Source organism: Dermacentor silvarum, chromosome 1 (genome assembly GCF_013339745.2).
Source record: "Dermacentor silvarum isolate Dsil-2018 chromosome 1, BIME_Dsil_1.4, whole genome shotgun sequence".
Taxonomy (NCBI): domain Eukaryota; kingdom Metazoa; phylum Arthropoda; class Arachnida; order Ixodida; family Ixodidae; genus Dermacentor; species Dermacentor silvarum.
This window is the reverse complement of record NC_051154.1, coordinates 111700890-111720522: the sequence shown is the minus strand read 5'-3', so window position 1 is coordinate 111720522 and position 19633 is coordinate 111700890. Positions and strand designations below refer to the sequence as shown.

The window sequence follows — 19633 nt, the reverse complement described above, 5'->3', positions numbered from 1 at the left end:
GATGACATATGCGCCATAGAAACTTACGTTTGTTATATGATGCTACACAGTTATGTCGTTTATGCAGTGTACTCATGGCCCACTCCTCTGCAAAACTATGAACTGCGTGTTTTCCTCCACGGACAATTTCAAGTGCTTGTATTAATTTATAGAAATGTGTGTGTTCATACACGTTTGTACCTGTTCGTAGGTTCTGCGGCTTCCTAGACTCGTGTGCAGAACATTGTACGTGTTTGTGCTCTATGGCTGTATTCGGTGTCCTTCTCTGCTTTGTAGGATTTAATTTTGTTTGCCACACGACAAAGACTAGCCGGTGCCGCCTAAAGGCGCCAGTCTCTCATTTAATCTCATGTTATTACAAAAAGGAGGAGGTCGGGGCGCATTAGTGACCCTTCTTTTTCTTTGTACGGAGCGCATATACGTTTTCTTGAGGAGTCTACCACCACAACGCAGTCACCTTTTTTATTCTTTCCTTTTTTTTCTTCCGTGTTATTGCATTCTCATCTTGCATTGACTCAGATGCGCATGCGCGTATATCTGATGTATCTTTCATAACGCCAGCATGTAATGAGCAGTTGAGAGGTAGCGCCTGTCCATCGTGCTTTTATTTTCTGTTGGGCGTGTTTTTCGCTCATTCTTGCAATGGCTGCAGAAGCTCCCAGGCCTTGCATTCAGGCTGCCGCCTTTTATGAAAAGAAGTGAAAGATGAACTAGCGCGTTGCTGCATAAAAAAAAAGCAAAAAAAAAAACACTGGCGCAGCAAGTTAAAACAAATGACTTCTGAGCGGTTTACTTCGGCACTTTGTTGTGCGAAGCGGAAGCTCGAGTTGAGGCCTGAAAGTATAATTATATGGACCGTTTCTTTGCGCGTAAAGCTTATGTGCATCTCCGCGACACCGCCCACTTGATTAGTTGGCACTACAATGTTTCTAAACTTTGTCTTTAATTCCTGAACAAAAACAAACGTTTAGAACAGCTACCAAGGTCGATCCAAATAGGTCACGAAGCTTCGGGCGAGAACCAGTTCAGAACGAATTGTCACCGACATCAGCAAGGGTGGTTATAGGAGCAGCGATTGAAGCGCGACTATGTTTGGAGGGAACAAACATTGGGGAAGAAAAAAGCGTATTTTAATGAAAGCGAGACACAGTTAGATTCATTCAACTAAAATAAAGTTACTAATCAAATTTATATACGCATGGCGAGAAAAGAAGAGACAACTCTATTTTACTTGATCATTACCAACAAATAGCTTTTTTCAGCACCCACCGCAAGAGCACCCACCGATAGCGGCGGGCGTTCACGCCGTTATCACTTGCAATGCCATGCAGCTCTTGAAGTGTGCAGAAAGGCGCACTCGTAAAGTTCACCTGTTACAATACGCCCCCCTCACATGTGTGTTGTTTTGATTGTCGACGTTTGTCTGAATTTGGTGACGCGGGTAGTTTCATTGTTTCTTAACGTGTTCAGTCAAAAGTAGTGAGTTGCGACCGCCAGATAATTGTTTAAATTAGTTGTTTTCGTGTGACAGCGCTGGCCGACGGGCTTGGCGTCCGATGAAAGGACGAGCACTCTACGCCCAAAGCGTTCGTCGGCCTCCAAAGAAAGTATGTTCTGTGCAGTGACGCGATTTCGACACCCGTATGGGTCACCTTTGCCTGCATTGCTTCCCGCGCTGAAAGCTCGGAACGCCCATCAAGTCGAATGGTGGGGTATTTGAATATACATCTCTAATGGCAGCCCTCCGAAAACAAATTTCGAGCCTTAGAAAACAAAATGACGTCACTTCTGTCTTTAACGGATATGACGTCACATAATTTTTTCTTCCACCGGTAGTGTGGAAGAAAAAATTCTCACACAGATAGCGCTAAGCCCCATGACCCACCGTTAAGCCGCCATGTTTTCAACGTATGGGCTTCTGCGGAAGCCTCGCTACCAGGTATATTTACCTTGCAGCTACCTTGCTTGTCATATCAGGAAATACCTGATGGAGGCCTAACGCCGGCTTGAATGTTAAAAGCCACACGATGTCGCTGGCGCTTACACTCGCAGCGTTGGTGCCCAGTGTGGCCCATTTCACGTGTTCAGCGGTTACAGTTGCTGAGCTGAATTACCTCATTCGTCTGAGGCAATCTGCCGGACTATAGATCGCACTATAGATCCTTAACACTGTTCAGAATGATTTGAATGTGCGGAGTAAGGAATCGCTGCCCTGTGGTGGATTTAGCGTGGAAGCTTGGGCGTGTTGGTGATTCATTGGCAAAAACACAGCGCAAAAAAGACACGGACACGAGAGAGCGACACGCACACAGCGCTGACTTGCAACAGTTTATTCATGAGGACATGATGGAAGAAATATATATGGCACTGTCATGCGAAACATGTGAATAATTAGCAAAGCGCTGCAGCATCATTTCGAATGATGATAATGATAGCCACGTGCTAACAATGCATACTGGCTGTTTGTCATTCAAATGTTGTTAAGATATGCGATTTCCCGAGATTAAAGTGCAATAGAAGGTGAACTGACGCACGAGCTATCAAATTTCCTTATGAAATTCCATAAACGTGGAAAGTTATGTAAGTATGCAAAGGCGTCACGTGCAACATTGTCTTAGTAAATAAGAGACAGCCATTGCTTCCCTGTGGTAGAATGTAGTAGTTGACTATAAAATGTTTTCTCCCCTTTCGTTTGGTCTTTCCAGAATTCAACTACTACCTGACGAGCGGAGATATCAGCAGACGAAATTCAAGAAGAAAACTTGCAATCCAGTCTTCGACGAGACTTATATATTCCAGGTGAGTAGATGTATCGCAGAATTTTAGATATTAAGCTACCAAAGAAGTCAGCAAAAGAAAAAAAAACTGCAATTGAGCTGAAGGGCTTTCATACATGATGTCGTTAGCTCTGTGTTTAGTTTTTGCAATCCACATTATTGACAAATGGAAAAGACAAAACGGTGAAGGCAAGGCAACATGCGACCGTTATAACGGTCGCATGTTGCCTTGCCTTCACCGTTTTGTCTTTTCCATAAGAGCCGAACCCACAACCCACACATGTCGTTTGCTGCGGCCTTACCAGTGCGGATATATGTAGCCACCGGCGCTTTGCTTCCATAAACGTGGATATTTATGTAAATATGCAAAGGCGTGACGTGCAACATTGCCTCCTTGTAACTTCCATCACGTTTCTTGTGGGAACATATTTTAAGGTGGAGCTAAATAACAAATAAAATTTAAGTTAAAAAGAAAGTAATCTGCCCTTGCCAGTAAGTATAGGGGGATCCTGCTCATTAACCGTCACTACTGGAAATGGCGCTTGCTATTGGTTTCAAGGCTGGGGTATACAATCGTCCCTACAGATACCCTGAAAAGTTAGATTGGCAAGAACACGGCACGCAACATGCGGAAGTAGTGACTTCGGTTACCACATCTGGCATGTTCTTTTTCGTTTACTTTTCTTGCTTTTAGAAAACCTGGGCATCACTATGATCAAGAATGATGCTCTTAATGGTCTCCGAATTATTAAACACCTGATTTTTACCGTCTTCGTTTCATTGGCAGCCAGTGGGTATCTTCACTCGTTTCAGTCAACGAGCATTTCGCTTTTCTTGAGTCTCGTCACGCTTTGTGCATTACAGTTTCTGAACGTTAACGGTGCACATCACGTAAGGAGCAGGGCTGCGTAACAATGCCAAGAAGTACGTTTGTGTAAAGCAATATTGAAACGTTAGAAACGTAGCATATGAAATGTAAGGAATCCAACTACTGTTCCGCGTAATTATTTTGCCAGGCTTGTGTGGTATTCTATGGCAGTGGTAGTGCTTGGCCTTAGCTCTATAATGTCTTTGGCTTTTGTGTTTCCTGATTGAGCAAAGGGTTGTAAAGCTTTACTCTGCAAACGCACATGCAGATTATGAACTCGAAAGCGCGACTCTTGTTGCGTTGGGGAAGTTGCGAGGGACGAAACACCAACATCGTGTCGTCGCACTTTGGCGCTTTAAGAGCTGCAGTAGTGAGAAAATTCAAATGAGTGAGTTCCGACCCACTGCCACTCACGTGCGTTGCCTTCAGTTTCTGTAGAAGCACTCGTGGGTTTCTGAGCTGATAAGTGGTGAAGCCAGGCTTCCAGGACCTCAGCTTCAATAAAACAGGACAAATCGTACGGCGCTAAGCTTACGAGGACGAAGTGAGACACAAACGACATATACGGGCGCTAATTTCCAACTGTTTATTCACCAGAAACCACGCAAGTTTATACGTGCAACCTAAGTACAAAGTAATTACAGTAAAGATAAACTAACAAGTGTGATAGAGGGGATAACAAGAATGGATAACAATGTAACTGCAGTGACATGAACTGAATTATGAAGGCAGGCACATAAGAACACGCGTGCATTACAGGCGCAATCCGAGTAGCAAATCAAACCAAATGGGGCAGCTGCACGTTCTAGTGATGGCGGCGATTACAAGCAGTCTTTGAACGTCCGGTTTACTACCCTGCACTGGAGGAAGGGGATATAGGGATGAGAAGAGAGAGAGCACAGCTTCGCGCAAATTTGAAATTTTGCACTGAGCCTACAAACGGTCGCCAAGCCCTGTCGACTTGTTACTGCAGTAACGCTTCCGTGGAACAACACACATAGAAAATGTGTCCACCCATTATGGGGCTGTAAATAATACAACAAACGTGTATAATACAGATGAGTTATGAAACATCAATACAATGTTTTCTCTGGATTGTATATATAGATAAAAATTGAGAAAAACGGTAAGAGAAAACAGCAACCCATCAAACTTACCTTTCGGATTTGGTGTTTGTAATGTGTGTTCGTTCACTATAGCCGCCCGATTATTTTCGGCCGTGTTCCTGTGTCTTTCTTCAAAACTAATTTTTCTCTGTGCTTCTCTGACTTGAGAAGAGACCCAACTAGGGATGTGCAAATAGTGATTTTTGAGACCGAAACCAATACATATCGAATCGTGACAGAAGCCAATCGAATCGTACATCGAATAGCTTTCGCATAGTTTTCGAATAATGAACAGCCGTTGTTACAAATAATATAAAGCGATGTTCACATCCTAGTATTCTTAAGGTGAGCACGCTTCTGTGATTACATAGCACGTTATGAAGCGTGGCTTATTAAAAGCACAAATGGAACATTAGGGAGCAGACAAGTAGTTTCTTCGCGTGCAAAGGACTCTTCCGAGAATGTCAATGGTCGCTGTACAGCTCATAGAGTATGGCTACCTAAGTGACGTAGCTTGAACCACTGCGCAAATTTTCATGTTTTATGTCTACTATACTATGCCAGCGGGGGTGAACATTTTGCGTACTTTTGCTCTAATTTCATGTTAATTTGGGCGGAGTTGACGTTTTCAAAAATCTAAAAATATTCGCATTTACGAATAGTGACTATTCGATTCGAATACCGAATCGAATAGGACACTATTCGATTCGTTATTCAAAAGGTTCAAATATTCGCACACCCCTAAATCCAACCCATATTATCTTACACTGCCTCTTCTTAACTCATCTTAACTGTCATGATGATGATGATGATGATGATGAATTAGTATTCTCTTTAAATTGGGGCGGTGACACATATTCACCTAGCCTGTTGGAGCTAATTAGGATGTCATACACGCTTTTCAGTCTAAGATTTTGCTTGCCTCTCAATTTTTTTCCCTCCTGAAAACGTCCATATCTACCTTGTACCGTTAGCTGTGCCTGTAACAGACCCGATCCTACAAGTCTCTGCCCTGCTTCCCCCCCCCCCCCCAATACTCTGAACGTCTCTTACTCATCTCGACTACCTGACCCGTTAATGCTTCCCTCCATGCACTTCTATCCACTGTGACGGTCACGCTGTAGCGCCACCTTTTGGTTGCAAATGTAGTTACGCTTGCAATAGTTAATTTTTTTTTCTTTTTATCTTGTTTTTGCCCCCTCACATATTAGCATTAACTGCCAGAATTCTGCTATTTCGAACATTTGTAAATGATTTACTCATTAGCACGCTCTCCTCTTACCCGTACATCACCACTGCCGTCTTTGTCTGTTCTATTTTGTGTGTGTGTGTGTGCGTGTGCGTGTGTGTGTGTGTGTGTGTGTGCGTGTGCGTGTGCGTGTGCGTGTGCGTGTGTGTGTGTGTGTGTGTGTGTGTCTGAGTGTGTGTGTGTGTGTGTGTTGTGTGTGTGGTGTGTGTGTGTGTGTGTGTGCGTGTGCGTGTGCGTGTGCGTGTGCGTGTGTGTGTGTGTGTGTGTGTGTGTGTGTGTGTGTGTGTGTGTGTGTGTGTGTGTGTGTGTGTGTGTGTGTGTGTGTGTGTGTGTGACAGAGAGAGATAGAGTGATGGTTATAGAGTGATGCGATCCTTGCATCACCCACCGTGGTTGCTTAGTGGCTATGGCGTTATGCTGCTAAGCACGAGGTCGCGGGATCAAGTCCCGGCCACGGCGGCCGCATTTCGATGGGGGCGGAATGAAGAAACGCCCGTGCACCCTTCATTGGATGCACGTTAAAGAACCCTAGGTAGTCAAAATTAATCCGGATTCCTCCACTACGGCGTGCCTCATAATCAGATCATGGTTGTGGCACGTAAAACCCCAGAATTGAATTTATATCGCTGAATCTTCAAAACGTATCTCTCCGTCGACGTGGGGAACGCAGATCCCGGCCAAGGCTCTATCGGAGCGAGTACTCAAGCTGACGGTGCTGGATAACGACCGCGGCAAGCGACACAACGTCATCGGACACGTGCTCTTTCCTCTTCGTGATCTGGATCCACTGTCCGGCGAACGCATCGTGGCATGGAGAGACCTGGAGACGACCGTGGATCTGGTCGGTGGCCCCACAAATTTTCCGGCACGAGAACCGAAACTATAAAACGGAGGACAAAAGAAAAAAAAAAACATATTGAGAGATAGAAACGGAGTCTCGAACTGTCGACTAAGTGCCCTTTTTTTAGGACTTGCTTTTAAATATTACGCGCATATTTACTAATGATTCATAATTACATATAAATCATGAATCCGTTCCAACTAACCATGGTTTATGGTTTGCTGCAGATATGTAAGAGATAGGATTCAAATGGGCGTTATTAACGAAAGGTTTGTAGGAAAGGCCGCGAGACCGCGCTAAGAATAAGCGGCCGAATTATCAAAGCTTTTTTTAATTAGGAATTACTTGCATTGGCCGGTTGTCTTAGGTAATAATATTGTAACAGTGGTGCAGGAAGTATATAACATCCGCTTGTGACTGGGGCTTGTATCAAATAGTTTTTGCGTACTAATGTACTAACGGCTTGTTGAATACGCGCCAATGGTTTTAACGATTGTGCTCATTAGCAAATGTATTGTGGCATGATTACATAAGGGCATCATGTATCAACTATAGCCTTGAATTGTGTATACGCAGAGGCCGTAGCCATCAATGCGACTAGTCGATCGAGGCAGACCTTTCAGTTTATGTAAAATTGCCGGACGAGTAATGCGTTATTCTTAGTTGGTTGCGGTTCGTGCTCAAATATATATCGCGTACAAAAAGTAAAACAACGTGTGGACACACCACTGTGGCGTTTAGGTTCAGTGCATCAACACATTCTTTATGTTATCGCTCATATTTGTACGCCTATGCCAAATCATTCTTGGTAATCGTATAATTTGCAGTTTCTGATGCTGTGCATTCAGGGGCAAAACAATACTTATGCTATGCTTTAACGACAAGCACCGAGCGAAGATCGCACATTCATAAATATGTGCACTCTGATAAAGGTAGCGAAAAAGTAGTCAGTGATTCGTGAAAGGCTATTTTCAAAATAAAACGTAATATAAGTTTGCCAGAATGCCGTTACTAAAGTAAAATAGGCAAAACATGATGGAGAAAATTGTACATTGAGAAGGTTTTTATTCCTTAATAATGTCATTATGGCTCTTTTGTGGCGTAACCCGAACTCGAGACAAGTGTAGAGATGCCTGATTCGGCCCGATGACTGCAGCGGCCCGAAAGCAACGAAGAGCTTATTGGGCTATCATGTCCCATTAATGTCTCAGCAAACTGCGCGTCACCTAAAGACGTGCTCATACGCATCAATACATGTGCGAATTGACGATAGTACAGAAGCTTGTTTTGCGCATCGTATAGAACGCTCGCTTCTCATAACAACAAAAAAGCCCGCAAACAACACTTTTAGTTCAGAAAGCATTAGGAGTTACGTTGCATAGTTTAAAGTAAAATAGTTAAGAATCCACTCCGTGTACGTTTATTATAATTCATCGTTAAATTTTTAGGGACCGGTAGTTTTGTCCTGTTAGTCTACCAATCAGCAGTTCCGACAAGCAGTTTGTATTCTTTCGATATAGTACCGGTGTTATTCTCAGTATATTTGTGACACTAAACTGGCGCTCTTATTGGAAACATCGGAGAAATCGGAAAACATCTTGCCGGAAGAGCGGCCAAATTCCCGGGAAAGCGCGGATAACGACACTCGCGGATAATGGGGTTTCGTCGTTCGTGCGCAGGCGGTCGAAAAGCGAAAAACGACCTCAGCGTTCTTAACAGCGTCCGCATCGATTACAAAACACCGCACGCCAGCGTACTTGCTGACATCAATATGATTCTGTCTGCGCAAACACCGGGACTCGCTAGGCAAGGGCCCGCGCCCAAGCATACGCACTTCACGCAAAGTTTTCCCCCCAGTCACACGGACCCCTCCCGTCTCCATTTCATTTTCGCGCGTGTACGTGCACACAGCAGGGAATGGAGAAAAAAAAAAAAAAGAAACGAGTGCTACGCGTTTGCTTCTATCGGCCATTATAAATAGGTGTCGCTGCACGACGCAGGCGCCGCCGGACCAAGGGGAGCTGCTGCTGGGCCTCTGCTACAAGGCCGGCCTCGAGAGGCTCACCGTCACCGTGCTGGAGGCCCGTGGCTTGGTCGCGCCTCCGGAGATGGGAAACCAGGCTTCCCTCGGTCAGTGTGCGTCCCTGGCCCCCTGTTCGAGTGAGGAAACAATCAATGAGAAGGGTTGGGGTGCTAACTAGAGCTGGTTCTGCTTGTTTGCAGCAGATAAGGGAAAAAAAAATGAACAAAATAGAATGGACTGCAGGAACACAAGGACATGTTGCAAGTGTGGGAGAATCAGTGACATTTAGCACGATCCCAGTGCGACCCGAAGAACACGCGAACGATTGGGACCGGGCACACTGTGTTCGAAAACCATCGTGCTCCGATAAGGAACGGTTGCCCGATTTGTGTAGCGCGGTGAAAGCGCCGTTATTTGCACACTAAAGTGAGGACATGTTTTAAATGTCACATTGTAGGTCTCGTCTAGCGGGAGCACGTAGACGACGAGGTCGTTGTGTGCTTCGATCGCCACACTTATTTCGTGTTTGCCAGTCCTCCTAAACTCTCGAGCGATCTTCGTTTCCTGCCGCTTTTCGTGCAAAGGCGGCTGAGCCTGATTCGAACGCTCATGGCCTCGCCAACGAACAATAATAATGGCGACGACGAAGAGCGAGTGGGTTAGAAAAGGAAGCCAGAGGGAAAGGGGAAGAATAGTGGCACTAGCTTGGAGTGAAACAGTGCTGCTGTACAGCATACAAAACACTATAGTAAGACGGCTTCGCACGTGCCTTCAAGGCGAGCGTGTGGCCTGAATAACCAATGCCCACACTGGGCTTCGGACAAAAGACGCGCACGCCCAGGCGATTTGCGAAACAGAAGGCTCTTCCGCCTGCCCCTTCACACACCGAGTACAAACGTGCAACTACATGCTTGTCTCTTTTTGTAAGAGTGTCCTTTTTTTCTTGTTCTTTTCTTTTTCATCTCTCGCTCTTGTTCAAACACGATTCCCAAGCACTCTTATCTGAAAGCATGAGAAGCAACTCTAAGAGAATGATTTGCGTTATGCGCCGGTTGTAATATAAGGATACCGCCAATTTGGCCCATTAGTCTTCGCGTGTATTTTACTTTTGAGGGGTATTCAACAAATATTCAATGGGCGCAATCGTTCTGGCTAAATATAGTCAGCACGCGCAACTTATACAAAACTTTTTATACCATTTGCTACGAAGCAATTACATTTGTTGAGCGTGATAGATTTTATTCCTTTCGTTTAACTGAAGCACAAAACAGCCAAATCTGAAACACGTAACATAGGTAACTTTTAAAAGAATAGGAGGAGAACGGCACAATTTTCACGCTTGAACTTATTGCTTAATTTGTTTGTCTCGTGGATGCAAGCTTTAACTGGTCTGAATTTACACCATGCCTTCCGCTATACAATAGCACACATGTTCTTTCTGCCAAGACGTTCAGGAATGTATAAAAAAATAATTTGCAAACAACAAAACGTGTCCCACTCCACGCTTTCTGTTGCTGGGAGACGGACATCACGCAGGAGGAACGGGACACATAACATATCGCCTACTAGAGTTTATACGTGAGCAGGTCGACGCGGAACACAAACAAGGGCCATCGTCTTTTGTTTCCCCCCCTGCCCCTTGTGGTTCTGGCAGCTTTGACACGATGTCTTTGCTTGCCACTGCAGATACGTCCGGAAGGACAGGAAAGAAGAATATCCATGTTTCTCCTCTTTCTTTTGTGATATTCACAACTGTACTACACATGCCCTTAGTGCTCTTGATATTGTCCATAAAAAGGACGACTGATCTCTTCCGGCGAAATTGTTTTTTTTTTTTTAACTTCCCAGAGGCCCTTTGAAACTAAATTGCTGGCAGGCTCCGCGGCTCAGTGTCAAGGAGGGTAAAGTCACTCTGTAACTCGGTTTCTTCCGGCTTCACTGAAATGGACTTGTCGCATAAAGTGCTAGCTGTCTCTTGAACGTCTTCTTTTATTTGCCAAGAATACGGGGCAGTTTCTTTATCCCACAGTATACAAGCTTACATAATAGGAGGGGATATTCAAAATGTCAAACGCCATCCGCAATTTTGTTGACGGTGCGGCAATACGAAACTAACTGCTCGCTCAACAGCATAGCTACACGCATAACTGCTGCTTTCACCCTCATTATGTGGTGTATTCCCACTGCTGTTCGCTGCTATAAAGGAAACAATAAATCCATGGCAACGCTGGTAACAACCTAGGGCTATTTTTTTTTCGGTAGTGGGCATAACCAAATGAGCGAGTAAAGCAAAAGCCGCGTGCTAAACAGTGGGCCAGTGGCCGATGCTGATGACGTTACAGACCGGGAGCTGCTTTTAGCACGGGACAGTATAGCATTTAAATTACATCTCGGTTCCTTGTGTCTTTACTACGACTAGTACAATAACTCCCTCCAACCCTCCCCCTCCCCCCAAACCAACCACACACAAACACACAAACGCCCATTTCACATGGCGTTTTTGTTGGCGAAGCCACTGTGTGTTGACATCGCACCAGAGTGTGCGTTGTGAAAGTTAACATCTGCGTTCGTATACATAACTGCTCCTCGTCAGTGCAAAGAGCAATATGTAAAAATTTAGGTGCTGGTCGTACTTAATTGGGAACCGACTGCGAAAATCTAGGCGTTTCTGGAAGTCATTTGCTGTCAGGTTGTGATGAAGATTATTTATTTATTTATTTATTTATTTATTTATTTAGTTATTTATTTATTTAGTTATTTATTTTTTTATTTATTTATTTACTTGGTTAGTTAGTTAGTTAGTTAGTTAGTTAGTTAGTTAGTTAGTTAGTTACACTTTACCTCTGTAATAAACAGACTTGTACACGTTACAGAAAAGAAGCAACCGATCACAATTAGAATTACTTCACTTAAAAATATAATAGATTACAATTACCAATTACTGCCCCACAAAAATAATTGAGGAATTACTCAATAGTAATCGATTACTTCTATGTTACTTTCTTCCGAATTGTTGTTAACATTACATGGATACAGTAAACAGAAAGAGCTGGTCTGGGCCCTTTAGTGCGTCCTCGGCAGACCTTTATACATTGCTTATCTGCACTAATAATTGCATTTAAAAATTTTTGTTGGTCATCGTTCCTTGTTTTTGTTGGAAAGACATCAGCAGCGAAACTTAAAACTTGCTCGAGGAGGAAAAAGAGAGGGAAAGACAGGAAGGTTAACCAGTTCGCTCAATGTGCACGCTGGGGGTTAAGGCGGTGTTCTAACGCATACAGATCTTGCACACAATATTGTAGTTATTCAATGGGCACAAGCGTACCCCGGCCTGGCTTTCGGCTTCCTTCAGGGGTGATACGCTTGGGAAAGAAGCCTGCGCCCTAAATTCCCGTCTAATTCCTCCTGAGCACAAAACAAAAAGGAGCTTTAATTGGGCCGCTCCCATGCTGGCAATTTCTCTTGCGGCGCCCCGAATTCATCTATTGAGCTGGGGACGCCTTCGGGTTCGGGAAAAATGACCCGCAGCGGTGGCCTAGGGGTAGAGCATCCGCCTCGTATGCGGGAGGTACTCAGTTCACATCCCGGTGCCACCGGAAACCCACCGTTTTTTTATGATGGATAGAGATCTCTCCTTTCCTTGTGTTCGTCTTCTTGTGGGGGTTCACACCTCGAAAGGGGGCCCAGTAGAGATTTCATGTGAGAGGCGTGGGCTTTGGGCTCCTCGTGTCCAACGACAGACGGCCTGGTTGAAGAGCATCTGCCGCGGCTGTGGGAGGCAAGTGCTGCCGCCGGGTACCTACCGGTAAAATAGGTACAAGCGCGCTCCCGGCCTGGTTCTCGGCCATTGTGCGACCTTAACGCTTGTAAAGGGGGGTTTGTCTCCAACCCGAAGGCGTCCCCACATAAATATGTCCATTTGGGGCGCCACATGGCAAATTGCCGCCATGAGAGCTGCCCAAACCTCCTTTATTTTTGTGCTCGCGAGGGTTTCGAGGCAAATTTAGGGCGCAGGCTCCTTTCCCAAGCGTATCACCCCTGAAGAAAGCCGAATGCTAGGCCGGGGTACGCTTGTGCCCATTTGAACCAGTAGGTGCCCGGCGACGGTGGGAATCGAACCCACAACCTCCCGCAGGTGTGGGTTCGATTCCGTGTGTGTCTTCTTGAGCACTCATATATAGGCGACCACGATGGCAATTTTTTGGGGATACCAAAAACTGGCATCGTGCAGATGCGGCCATTCCACTGATGGAAAGGCTACCCTTTTGATCAGCAACCAAGCGTAGCAAACGAAGCGGCACTTTTGCGTGTTGGAAGAATCTTTCGCTCTTTGTCGTCAACCTGAAAGTGCGCCGGTGGGCTCGTTATGCACGACATCACGCAGAATCTCTAGATTCAGGCTACTGTGCAGATAGGAGCTTGCCGTGTACTGAGCAACCTCAAAAAATGCAGCATGTGATTATCGAAACGTGACCAAGAGGGGACTCTTCCGATTGAAGCCAGAGCTGGGGTGCGTTGTTTTCAGTTTTGTTTTCAGGCTTTTTTTAGCCCTTTGTCATCCCATGGAAAGATATTACCAAGCGGGCTGTCCCGAGCGACGCTCAAGACCTATGTAAAAAAAGCGTAGCTCAATACAACTTGTTCCCAGGCTAATTGGTTCATAATGCTTAGGAGAAAGATACTGAGCAGAACAGACAAGAACAAGAAGGTAAGCACATGGACTAGCGCAAGCTTTCAACCAATTTTATTTCAGTCAGAGTCGTCAATACTAGAACATCGCCCCACATTTGCATGAGGCAGCGCATGCAGAATGAGCAGCACAATGAGAAAGCGCGCGCCGCAATCCGGGTGGAGTACATTTATAAAGCAAATGTTTGTGCATAGCACAGCCAGAAGAACGTCAATACACGTCACTCCTCACATTTCTTTTCGACATAGCTTCACGCACTCCCCAAGCACTCAGTTTCGGTTTTCTGTACAAATAAGAGAGACGATCTTTGCTGAACTGCTCTAGCCTTTTCAGTCACGATGTCTCTGTATGGGGACCCAACTTGCTTTTATATGTTCTGACTATTGACGAGAATGTAACTATCTTGAGCGTATCGCTGCATGTGAACTAATTCTCTGCTAACCAAAAAACGATGTGAGAAGTCTCCTTTAGTACATATAGTAGTGCGCAACAATAATATTTCAAGAGGTGCATGCCAGGTCTGACGAGAAGTTCCAAGTGTGTCTCTGTATCAATGCTATTATTTGTTTCTTTGAATTAGAAGACCCTTTAATGAATATTAACCAACGAATCTATTTTGAAAGTGAAAGTGAAAGTTTATTCCTTTTCAAAGAAAAGAGGGCGCCAAGACAAACGGCAGGTGCCTGACGGGGTCTTGGTCACCCGTAAAACAGTTGGCATTGTGCACAAGCACTTAACAACAATTTTACAATGAATTTGACAAGCATGTAAACAAGATGACGCAGTAAGTCAAACAGGCATCAAATTTATGCAAGAACTCTAAACAACTAGAATACATACACAGCCAATCGCATGAGAGATACAAACTAAAGATACATCATTTTGAGAGATATATAAAAATGTCAGTCATAAAACCCAGAACAATATTTCAAATCTGACATAAGCGTGTAAGAGAAAACCAACTCAAAGGTAGCAAAATACATGTTGAGTATATGGACTAAATAAATATTTTATTCCGTTTGTTCAATTAGGTGTTTTTAAAGGTTGATTTAGAACATTTTTGTGCAAGGTAATGTTCAGTTTCAAGAGGAAATCAATTTATTACTGTGGACACTTGGTAGCTTAGTGTTTGCTTGCTGTAATTAGTGCGCGTGATTGGTACAAGTTTACGTTTCTTGCGGAAAGCATGTCGGCTGCTGGAATTGTCTGGACAAGAAAAATGCAATTGATGAGGATGGACGTATTTAAGTAGACCGAAATGATATACTTGCTTTACTTCGGTGGGTAGACTTGAAGGTCTGCCATAAAACTCCTCTTTAGCACGCAAAGGGCGTTGCTGAGTTCAAATGAGTTTTCGATAATTACTGGACGTCGTAGTTCCCCAAACAAGAATGCACTACGATAACCTTGAGTACACAAGTGCGTAATGCATGGACATCTTTAACCCGGGTGGCAACAAATGAGATATTCTATGCAGACAACCAACGGTTTTACTTTGATCAGACACTAATTTTGTGGTGGGAAAATTCCAAGAAACATTCTGATTAAACCAAAGACTAAGACATTTCTGGTTTGAAACTCGCTTTAACTCAGTACGTTCGTAGACAACTTCTAGAGTGATACTTTCTACTGTATTGATAGGATGAAAAATAATGTAGTTTGACCAAGACAAATTAATACTTAGCTTGTTAGCCATTAACCAGATATGTTAACCAGCTTTCTTAAATAGGCATTTACCATAGCCTCCATTTGGGGCAAGGCACAAGATGAAAAAAGTATATTCGTGTCGTCAGTGCACATGATCAGATTAGGCGATTCGGGTATGTTAGTGATACCATTTATGTATACTAAGAACAATAACGGTCCTAATATTGCTCCTTGAGAATACCACGCTGAATTATCAATTTCTCGGTGGGTCCACCGTTAACCTGAACATACTGGAATTTGTTATTCAAATAGTTCTTAAGCAAATCATATGCACTACCACGTATGCCATAACTGTTAAGCTTACGTAGCAGGGTGTTGTGATGAATGCAATCGAATACCTTTCAGAAATCTAAGAAAAGGCCAATTAAGAGTGCTCTTTTTCATTTCGATGTTGTCAATAATTTTGTTTTTACTGTTGACAGTGACTGACCAGTTGATTTGTTGTTAAGAAATGCATACAGCAAAGATGTATTAACATTGTACTTACGCGAAAAAAATTCGACACGAGTATTGATGACTTCTTCAAGTACTTTTGACAAAATGGGCAGAAGGAAAATGGGTCTGTAATTACTATAATTATATATGTCATTCATTCCACCACTTTTATAAACAGGACATACACGTCAGACACATATTTCATTTATTTTCGTAGTAGCATCTATTAAATGTCAACGTCGTTAATCAATTCATTTTTGTAATGAGGACGATTGGCTTTTCAATACTCATGCTACATGCAAAACTTTTCCTGCAAAGTTTTTGCCATGTTTACAGAAAAAAAGATTAAATTTGAAGGCCTTAACAACACTCAGTTATAATTCGTGACCGAAATGTTTGATAAAAGCTTTTGATTCATTTGTATTACTAATAACAAATTGTCTCCCGGAACTTACAAATTCATTATGAATGGCCACATAGAAGTGGCATTCAAGATTTAATTAGCGCCTGCAATTAAAAAGTTACGCAGTAATATGTCTCATAGTTTATCTGACGCCGCCGGTTTTACAAACGAGGTGCCGAATTACTAAAGCTTTTCGTTCGTAAGTTAGTCGTAAGTTTGTAAGTCTATTGGACAACTGCCTTCATTAATGATATCCAGCACCAACATTGGCTGAAATTTTCTCTTGCGAACAATTGTAGTGTAAGAACTTTTTGTGAATGGGGGCTTTAAGGCCGAATTCATAAAAGTTTTCTTTCGTTAGTGCTCCTTGCCACTGACCGGCTACCTTCGCTGATAATAAGTGTAACATCAGGATTGATAAGAAAATGCTCTTACGAACAACTCTAGTGCAACAGCTTTTTGCGAATACGGGCCCTAGGCCTGTGTCCATAATATAAGGTCTTTCTTGTCTGACACTAAAAGTTTTGTCTCCATTTCAACACCGATTTACAAAGCAAAGCTACTTACCACTGTACATGAATTTTAATGACATTGGATCACTCAAGGCAAACAGATGCATTTTTATAGACTTTAGCAAAGCCTTCGACAAGGTGTCACATGGGAAACTACTGCATAAGCCAGAATTAGCTGGTCTTCCCTGTTATTTAGTGAAATGGGTGGAAGCGTATTTGCAAAGTAGAAAAAAATTTGTTGTGGTGGATGATCGTGCATCTTATATGCTCCCCGTTTCTTCTTGTGTGCCACAAGACAGTGTACTGGGACCTTGGCACTCTTTAGTTTATGTAAATTATTTAATTCAAATAGTGTCTGATTCTGTGTGTATAACATTTTTTACAGATGATTGGTCTATATATAAGGAAATATTGTGTGAGAGATATCATGTTGTTTTACAAGACCAGTTGTTGAAGGTTGAGCAGCGTTGTAGAACATGGGACATGGAAGTTAACGTCCAGAAAACAGTCTTACTAAAAATCGCACGTAAACAACAGCCTAGCTTTTACTCCTATACACTTTGCAGTCAAGGAATAGTACAGGTTACTAATCACAAATATTTAGGTGTTACACTTACTTCAAGCCTATCCTGGTCGGGTCATATCTCGGACATTTGTGCATCAGCCTTCAAGTAGTTGTGTTTCTTGAGGAAATTAAGCAAAGCTTCAGCAAAGCACAGTTTACTCACGTGTAATACTTACATAAGGTCCAAAATAGAGTACGCTTCCGTGACTTGGGATCCCCAAACTAAGCAGGACATACTAAGCTAGATATGATACAAAGGAAAGCTGTTAGGTTTATTTTTGGTAAATACAAAAGGTGTGACTCCCCTACTAAGCTTATGCAAGAAAATGACATTTTAGCATTACAAATGCGTCGAAAATATGCTCGCATAGTGTTCTTGCATAATATATTGAAACGTAAATTAGACATGCCCATACCTTCACACGTTCAACCATTTGTAAACTCTATTTTGTGAACTCGTTTTTGTGAACCCACATTTGTACTAATCATTGACTTTCCACGCCTGTTTGGGCCTATCATACCCGCAGTATTGTGAAATAAATAGCTAAATTTATTATGTTAGAAATTTTCATAAAAGTGAATGCCATCCAATCGTGATGTTGGACAAATTATTATCGAAGGCGGCCGACCTGTGGCAATCAGCTCTTACAAACTAAAGGCTTCGTAAATTATCGGCCCCAGATCTCGATGACATTTTTTACGTAGTTCCCATTCATTGTACTGGGGGAGTTTTGGCAATCAGACGCAAAAAAGTTCGGTATCATGTGTAAGTCGTTTGACATAAAAGGCTATGAAGTTACGCCTGAAAAAATCGCAGCTGAAGTCAGAGTCCACTGTCAGACGCACACATCAGCTTCGGTATTTTGAAACATATAGTCCTCACGATGCGTTGTAAAGTTACTCACATGAAACACAAACGCATTTACGCGATGGATGAAGTCGTGAGACTTCATGTGAATTAGGACACAGCAATCCTTTTTCCGTGAAGAATAAAAGCACTAGTCGTTAATTTCTCAGAGGAAAACTCTAAAAAAAAAAACGCGAACCTCATTTTAAAGGCGCACCAGGCTAGACCATCAAGCGTAATTTGCACAGTCAAAACACGCTTCGCGCTTCCTCTTTCCTAAAAGAGAAAAGAATATAAGGAAGGTTTATATAAACTAAATAAAGCTGCTCGGGTCTTAATGAAGGCATCGCAAAAAATACATTTTCGGTGTGTGGCAGCTTGCCGCGACGGCTGAAAGCAGATGGGTATACGGTAGTTTCCGCGCTCCTAATCTGCACATGTGTCATAAAAATTAGAAGAGATAATATAAGTAAGGCGAAATAGAAATGTGTTGACTGCTGAAGTTTTTACCTTGCTTCGAGGTATAAATGAACGTAAGTGGCGGATGATAAAGCCCATGCAGAGCGCCAGATGTAAGGCGATGAAGACGACTGGCCATGAGGGCGTTCTCTTTTCGTTGTGAAATGGAACTACGAGCGCAAGAAGCACAAACGATATCAGCGAATTTCAAGAGTCCATATTTTTACTTTCCTCATTTGTTGTCTAGTCTCACTGCCGCAAAGCATAGAAGTTCGCAGAAAGTAATCGCAGTTTCTGATTAGTTTTCAGGAGGAGAAAAAAAAATTGGCCACTTGGAAGATTTCCTTTTTTTTCGGGTGCGTTACTAGCGCATTAAAAAGTTTTTTTTTTGCATTTGGTACCTGCCGAAACAAGTTTGAAACTAAGGGGCCATCTTTTTCTTTCTTCTTTTTTTAGCCATAGCCGGCTAACTAACAACTTTTACTTATTTAGTGGCCTCCTTTTCTAATTTAAGCGTCATGTTATCTATTCTCACATACCGAAACTTCGCTACTGCGGCAAGCTAGAAGGTTTTGTTATTGCAGGTGCATATACTGGAGTAAGCAGATCGTTCGTATAAAGTAAGATAATATTTTAACGGCACACGCCTTGGTCAATGTCCCGTTTGGTGAACAGCGTACATGATCACGGACAGCGCTTTAGGATCGAGTCCTCTACAGAAATTAATTTATCCATATTCGTTGTTAATATAACGGAATCTCACAGTCAAGGTTCCAGAAAACAGTGTCAGCGAACTTTTTCAGAAGTTTCTAACAGGTCTCTCCAGGAGTTATTCCTACATTTTCCAGTCAGAATCGGTACGACAGTCAATAACATAGCGAATACGGTGCAAAATATATTGAACCAAGGACAAGGCACCACTTCTCCTGTTTTACCTTGGGCTGTCTTTATTATACCTGTCTATTTTGTTTATGTTAACGCTAGCAAGGCCTGCCATTCATTTATATTTTTGTAGTCTGCGAACGCATTGTGTCACAGCGAGCGCACAGCCAATCGCTGCACTTACCGCTACGTCTCTCGAAGCTCTCATGCTACATCGTCCGCGTCACCTTGTGTTGATCATAATGTTCGACACGTCGCCCTCCGACGTT

The 19633-nt window shown here is 43.1% G+C and overlaps 1 protein-coding gene across 2 annotated transcripts in view; it reads left to right on the top strand.

Annotated features, from left to right (window-relative positions):
• Positions 1 to 19633, top strand: part of LOC119435106 (synaptotagmin-15) — a 402319-nt gene that overhangs the window by 316758 nt on the left and 65928 nt on the right. Inside the window, exons 5-7 of one of the 2 annotated variants that reach the window (XM_037702055.2) lie at positions 2706 to 2799; positions 6671 to 6841; positions 8842 to 8971. In XM_037702055.2, the coding sequence (XP_037557983.1) occupies positions 2706 to 2799; positions 6671 to 6841; positions 8842 to 8971 (395 nt within the window). Of the gene's footprint in view, positions 1 to 2705; positions 2800 to 6670; positions 6842 to 8841; positions 9002 to 19633 lie in introns of both variants that reach the window. The other variant, XM_049672531.1, reaches the window with a different exon arrangement.